Source organism: Dreissena polymorpha, chromosome 12 (assembly GCF_020536995.1).
Source record: "Dreissena polymorpha isolate Duluth1 chromosome 12, UMN_Dpol_1.0, whole genome shotgun sequence".
Taxonomy (NCBI): Eukaryota; Metazoa; Mollusca; class Bivalvia; order Myida; family Dreissenidae; genus Dreissena; species Dreissena polymorpha.
In genome coordinates this window covers 64,816,819-64,824,695 of record NC_068366.1, presented here as the reverse complement: position 1 = coordinate 64,824,695, position 7,877 = coordinate 64,816,819, and the positions used below count along the sequence as shown (strand labels likewise).

General features: G+C 33.2%; 1 protein-coding gene across 1 annotated transcript; it reads left to right on the top strand.

The window, feature by feature from the left end:
- Window positions 1-1,499: 1,499 nt before the first annotated feature.
- LOC127852953 (uncharacterized) lies at window positions 1,500-6,744 on the top strand. The gene is made up of 6 exons (XM_052387039.1): window positions 1,500-1,791; window positions 2,082-2,240; window positions 2,678-2,845; window positions 3,532-3,697; window positions 4,803-4,912; window positions 5,656-6,744. The coding sequence occupies exons 3-6, from the start codon at window positions 2,692-2,694 to the stop codon at window positions 5,676-5,678; spliced, it is 453 nt and encodes a 150-aa protein (XP_052242999.1). The 5' UTR covers window positions 1,500-1,791; window positions 2,082-2,240; window positions 2,678-2,691; the 3' UTR covers window positions 5,679-6,744.
- The last annotated feature ends 1,133 nt before the right edge of the window (window positions 6,745-7,877 follow it).

Sequence of the window (7,877 nt, the reverse complement as noted above, 5' to 3'; positions counted from 1 at the left end):
ACTCGTTGAATGCAGTTATTTCTTTATTTAAGGACTGAAACAATATGTGGAGAATATTATACAAATGAAGGTATCTGTAAATACAAAAAAGAAAAAACACTTGCTTATAATAAGTTATATAATATACGTTCAATGAATATTACAATTATAGATTGGAGTAGGAAAAATTATATTTTTTTGTGTTTTAGCCGGCCATTTTGGAAGCTTTTTTGACTTATATGCAATATTTAATTCATTTTTTTTCATAAAGAAACATATTTTAATTAATTAGTAAAATAAAACAGCTAATTAATATGCCAAAAACAGAATATTTTAATCAAATATGGCAGTAACATGTCATTTCCTAAATTTTGGCGGCCATCTTGAAAATGGCGGCCATTTTTAAAATTGGAGATAGGTCCATAGCTAAAATTGAATAAAATACTTTTATCTACAAATGTGCCAAGTTTGTTGCTTTTATCAAAAAGTAAACAATTCCACTGAATACATGCACCATATGATCCCGCTAATATGTTATGTTTTTGCCTTGCACATAGTTTGCGAGTATTTACCCTGGATTCAAGCTGTCTGGTTGAACGCCAGTGCCGCTTCAATTTCTCCCCAGCAGTGCCGCTTGGGGTAGACGCCGGGAGCGCTTCTCGAAACGAATTCCGGAATTGTAATCGGTTGCCAGCTAACGATGTTGACCTCAAAAGGAGGTATCTGCAGGTTAACTTATATGTACAACATTTAAGTGCAAGTGCATTCAAAACCATCAAGGCTTATATACAGTCGGTTGAAGTTGTTTCTAGGAACAAATGCAAGATGTCCTCATTACCAAATGATTCATTAAAAATCCTAGGATTACGGAATCAATCACAAACTTGTCTGGTCATGTCGACTCATGTGTAATGAGATACTCCTAGGGCTGTTCACAAGTAAGGCAGTTGTCAGTAACTTACATACGTGTTTTGTGCACTAAGCCTTGGAAAAACAGCCAACCCAGAAAAAGCGCGGGTATGTTTTTTGCAGGTCGCTTTATTTATTTTTTGTGGGTCGGAACGTGTCGGTACCAACCCATTTATTAAAAAACTTTGTATATAAACCTTTATAACACATATTCATATAGTAAAACATCAAATCTAGACAAGTACATGCTAATCAATTCTGATAGGTTTAATATTTTTCCGGATTGTAATGTTTTCAAACCAGATATGTATCACTTATGTGAGAATACGAAAAGAAAAGCAGTACCGTAATTTTTTAACGCACTTTATGTAATATTTGTTGTCTCAAACGCATATTGGAATTTAATGGATTTTATTTATTTATCTTGTCTTTATCAGCTTCCTGTCGTAAGTACATTTTGTATTCAAATCATATGATATACCAAAGAATAATCTGGTAGAACAGTTTTTTATTTAAAAAGATAAACCGTATGAGTATTTCTGTGAAATTAAAAAAATAATTATATAACATTTAAATAATTATATTATTATTATTTCATAATAAATGACAAAATAACTCGCGCGTTATTTATATTATATATTAACAATCACAAAATTGTATATGAAGCTAATGGCAAAACAACAAATGACATTACTAAACATCAGAAGGTTTGTATAATAATTCAAATACTTCCAGAAAAGTATACAACTCTAAAAAATTCGCCACGTGGTTTTGTCGCCATAGCCACGAGCGGCTCCGTGACGACAGCGACATATACGTGTCAAACGAACTACACTTTGTGGGGCAACGCGTCACGTGTCTGCCAAACAAACAACACGTAGACCGGGTCTGAACCGATCTGCAGTACGTTTTCGTGTAACAAATATTATAAACAATAAAGCATGTATGCATTCATTATTTTCATTATGATATCTTGAATTTGAAATGGTCTTTCTTTTGTTTTTTGGAATATTGTTGAACAATTTAACCACATCATAAATGCCCATACAAAGCGACAATGTTTCATACGGCATGCACCTTGTCTCGTTTATTATAAGTTTTGAAATATTTATATACAATGTATAACAATTAAAGTTTTATATAGATATGACACACTGTTTAGACAACATCACTTCTGTTACCTTCGTTTTTAGGCTGTGCAGTCCCGCCGACACCGGGGAGCGGAAGTGTGGTGGTGAACAGTAACGGCACCGTTGCCACGTTCTCTTGTAACGTCGGATACACGTTGAGTGGCGGGAGGACTCGAATCTGCCAAAACGGATCGATCTGGTACGGATCGAACCCCACATGTGGTAAGGCAGAGCAAGGATGATTGATACAAGTAAATTACATGTGTCTTTTAGACCCTGGGTATTGGATAACTTGGAAAGTTCTGTTGTTGTCGTTTTATTTTGGGATACTCCGAGGATTGCTTATATAGGTAAAAAATAAATCCGCTCTAAATATGAGCATGGGTAGTCGAGTTGTCTAGGCGGGAGACTTTTTACTCCAGGACTCCAGGGGTCAGTGGTTCGAGCCCTGTTGGTGGTTTTTTTTTCCTCTTTTTATTTTTTAAAATTGCATTCTTGTTTTTTTTTACTGGAGATTTTCAGTTCAAATGTTTAAATTTATCAATATAAAGCATTTAATGACAAGCTTCAATACATGCCAAAATCTGTTGGACGGTCCCTTTAAACGTACTCCATTTAAAAATTCAAAAACTATCTTCCCGCGTGCTTTATTTTACTAGCAATCTGCAAGATAATGACCAATCCCTGGAGCGGAAAAGTGACGTTGTCCACTAACGGACAGGTCACCAAGGCGACGTACTCGTGCAACTCGGGGTACACGCTGACGGGCGTGACGGACCGCACGTGCTTGGCAGACGGCAACTGGGATGGGACAGAATCCACGTGTTGTAAGCTATGTTTACGTTGTTACAAGTGTTAGTCTTGGTCATTAGGGGGGGCCATTTCCATACCGTTTATACTTCAAAGCTGATTATTAATAATAAAAAGCATGGCGATTGTTCCGGGGGTCCAACGGGGTCCAACTAAAACTGCTTTTAAGCTGACAATATCGGTGTATTAATAGAATGTTAATTCTATCAATACTTAGGTGATTCAAATTATCCGTATTTAGGTGGCGTTCTTTAAAATATAAACAATTCGGATCGTTTTTTCTACTTGTGTGTGAACTCAGAAAATACTTTTATCCCGCAATGACAAAACGGCATTTTTCCTGGAAATTATTTTGTATATTTTTATATTTAATATCGTTATAGTTTGATTTTGTTGAATGTTATATTACATATTACGAGAACGGTAATAAGAATGAACTGAGGTAATGTCTGAGAAAATACTTAAAAAGCTGTAAAAAATGGAAGAAAACGCGACGGCTATAACTTAATCTAGATTAAAGAATGGGTGTCTTATTGGGTAGTTTATAAATAATATTGTTATATGAGTATGCTTTACTATTTTCTGTATCAAAAGTATTTGCTCGACTTAAAAAGCCGGTGAACCGATTTTTTGTCTGAGACAAAGGCGACTGACTTAACGGGGTCAGCTATGAACATAATCAAATCCAATATTTGTGTTGCAGCTGAAGTCTCTACATCTGTTTCAACCACGGAGAGTACAGAAAGCCATAACGAGAAGATTAATAGCGCCTTACTGGCTGCAACCGTGGCCGTATCTTCGGTCCTTGGGGTGGTTGTTGTTGCTGTTATAGTTGTGCTTGTGTTGTACATTAGGAGACGACATGGCAAGTACGTACTGATTTTTAAGAGCGCAATAGTAGGAAAATGTGAGTCAATCTAAACAATCATAACGTACAAACGCACATATATAGTAATCAATCAATATGTGTACACATCCATAAAAAGAATTATTTGATTAAGAGTTTAACGCATCATTGAGATACTTTGTTTGTGATGCAATTATGTCGCTTAGCAAAGTTTATATAACATAATTATCGTTTCTTTTCGAAGAATTGCATGTTCCGCCATTAATGTGTCAACAAAGACAAAAAAATTGTTCGGGTAATTGGAGTTTGTATATTCTATGCCGCCGATAAATTTTTGCACGATAAGCAAAACAAAATTTAAAAAAAAACACATGCGATGTACATGTCCAGTTTTGTTGCCGAAAGTGATATTCGCGTCGGCAATTTAATAATATTGATATTGGTGCTTTTTGTATGCTCTAAAAGGCATTCTATTGCTTTCCAAAATGGCAGCCGACTGGTATTTTTGTGTTATGAAACTTTCATGCGATATAATAATATAATTTAACTCTGCCTAAAAGATTATAGTAAACAAGATAAGATTGGTTTAAAATCTTATAGTGAACTTGATTGGAAACTAAATTTAATGTGTATCAACGACCAAAAAATAAGTATGGTTATAAATTACTTTTAGGCTGTATTTAATATTCCTGTATTAAAATTATTTCTGGCAGTTGACTCTTTATATTAATATCTATGTCTAGTTATAAAGTATAGTTTTAAGTACAACTTATTTACATGCTTGATAATTCTGATTATTTTAATAGTGTTTGAATGAAACATTAAACATTACCGCTTTTTTATTTATTTTTCTTCTCCTGAGAACATTTTTGTCATCAAACTTCGGAAATAAAACAAAATAAAACTAAATGAATGCTAATCTTTGAGAAGTTTCAATTGAATATTATGAACAATGCAGATAACAAAATGATCCTGAAAGATATCGCGACGTACTGAGTAATATCCATTAATTTCACTCTAGTACAATCCAAGCACACGCACTATTTCTGTTTTAAACACACCTGCACTACCTTGAATCATGTTGAACAAGTTCAAAAGGTTAAGGCAGATGTATCTTTATGTTTAAGTTCTGCAAGAGAGACCTCTGCTTACACAGAATCCATTCCCCAACATGTGTACGTAAACAGGGCAGCAGAACAAAATCCAGACGACCATGACTACCTTCAAATGACAACCCGTGAGTACAGCTCTGTATCAGTTCTTGTATAAAATATACATTCACTTATATCCACACGCGCTGTCATTGATATATAAATATTGATCCACACATGTATTATTCATTTACTTAACAAACAAACGTGCTGTGAAGAAACTGTGTTGCGATTAAAGGGGCCTTTTCACAGATTTTGGCATATTTTGAAGCTTGTCATTAAATGCTTTTAATTGATAAATTTAAACATTGGACCTAAAAATCTCCAGTAAAAACACAAGAATACAATTTAAAAAGAAGGAAAAAAGTTACCCTCAACTGGGCTCGAACCAATGACCGCTGAAGTCCTGGAGTAAGAAGTATCCTGCTTACACCACTCGACCATCCGTGCTCATGCTATCAGCAGATGTATTTTTGACTTATAAGCAATCCTAATAGTTTCCCAAAATATAACGACAACAACAGAACTTTCCAAATTAGTCAATCGTTTCGCGTTGCAACGCTTTATAACTTTCAGGTAGTCAAATCGTCAAAAGATGCATATAATGGATATTTTAGAGCATGGTAAATGTACAGTATTACTATGTCCTCACAAATATCATAACTAAAACGAAAATGTGTGTGTGTATATATATATATATATATATATATATATATATATATATATATATATATATATATATATATATATATATATATATATATATATATATATATATATATATATATATACAAAATGTATACTGTCTATTGTATTTTTCTCATTTCAGCTAAACAACTCGGACAGATATAGAGTGTTGCAAAAACCAAAGCCCCTTCAACGAAAATACTTGTTGAAGAAAAAATACTTTAATAAGTTTAAAGTCCGGAGTTGTAGAAACTTATGTGATTTTGAAATTTACTCTCAGATATTTAAATAACAAGTACTGAAAATTAGGATTACAATAAATATAAGAGGTGTTTACGGAATTGTGGACATTGTACCTGATCCAGAAATGATTACTATAAACGACAAAAAAGGAAAAAAGAAAAAGAAAACCAAATGCAAAATTCTTGAAAGAGAAAGGTCATCGCCCGGAACACAACCCACAAAATAAATGCAGATAAACACTCGAGACTGATACCTAATTGTTACAGGTAGTTCACCTAGCTTCATTGTGGATTTGCTTATGACCATTATCAACAACACCAGTAGTCATGACTTCTTATAGGACAGTTATAAGTTGTCATTTCCAAACACTACAGCACTTCTTTATAGTTCTCTTGTCGTGAGTTAATCGCCTCTGTTACAAAATATCTAAAGAAATCTGTCATCAATATGTAAAAAGATATGTATGTAACTTTTTGCGCGACTTAATATGCAAGGATTCAGTTCCATGTATTGCATAGGAAAGTTATATTAATTCATACATAAAATTGTCATACAATAAATGCAATGTATTGAAATTACACGATCAACAAATGCTTCTGATCATTGCAATTAATTCTTAGAATTATTCAATGTAATATATTTTGAAATACTTCGGAAGAAAGGTTTGTACAATATTTATTTCACAATGTAATGCACATGACTTTGTATTCATGCAATATGTAGATGTATATGAACATGTTGTAATTGCATAATAATTATGTTTTTAATGTGTATATAATTATGCCATGTTTATTTTATTTCTGCATGCGTGCCTTCTTGTAAGGTGCCTATGCACCTGTGCTGTTGCAATTATGAGACAGAAAAGCCTTTAGTAAACCTGCACACTAAGGCTTGGACTCTCACTCGGAGAATCAGATCAGTCTTCCTTGTTTAAAAACTTTTATACACTGTGTTGTTCATCTGTCATATTTATTTCCGGTTTTAGGGGTATGCGTGTATATTATAAAATATTGTATTTATACTTCGTGATGTTGTTATTTATGCTAGCATTTACATCTTTAATTCAAACAAAGAAACTTCAGATGTAACAGCAGATATTACAGAGATTTTATCATTCTAATTCAAGGTATTAACGTTTAAATGTTGCTGTTACTTTTATTTATTACATGGATAGCTGTGTATGGTATTTGGCTCGATTTCCAAATTTAAAAAGACGCTGTTAATTAGCTTCATAATAAAGAACTAAAAAAACGTGCAATTATTGCTAAGCGGCGATCAGAAAGTCAATAATCGACATTTATTTGTTATTTATCATACCATCCTATTAATATATGTTATATATAAGGGTGCCTGAAATAATTTTAAAATCACATCAAGATGGTTTATATATGTCAATCTTGTGAGGTCATTAACCCCGAAAGCAACAATACAGTCATATGTTTGGTAAAAGAAGAATCAGATTCAACAAAACACAATATATGCTAACAAGATAATACATTTTAGACACAAAACAGTAAAAAAAACTCACATATTTCACAAATATTTAATGCAAGTGCATGTGACAGCACGGATATCATGAAAAACATCATCATACAGATTCATTCCCGCCAAACAATCTAGCGTCGAAGCAATATATTTAATGATTACTTTAAAAATTATACACTGCTTATTTCAATCTACATTTATTATTTGTCCTTCTGTCAAATTTCAAGTTTAACCGACTAAAATAATTTGAAAATACATATGTAAACACGTTATATTCAATTGTTTAATATATTTTATGTCTGTAACAAACCCCGACGTATTATATTTAATTTCGCAAGCTTTCTCAATCTTCAGTAGGAAAGTGAAAATAACAATTCCCATAAAATGCACCAGATAAGTTTTTTTTTAAACGAGCTTTTTTCGCTGCAATTACGGTCTTAAATTGTGTATCGAGCGACGAAAAGACATAGGTTGATTTGTAGAACCTATTTCATCAGATATCGTTAGAACCATCCGTGCTTAATGATGGTTTGGTATAAATGGATGAGCCAATACAAGATAACGGACTGGAGCAGTGCAAACTCGTTCACAAGAAATTGAATTAATAAAAGACCCCCCCCCCCCGCACACACACAC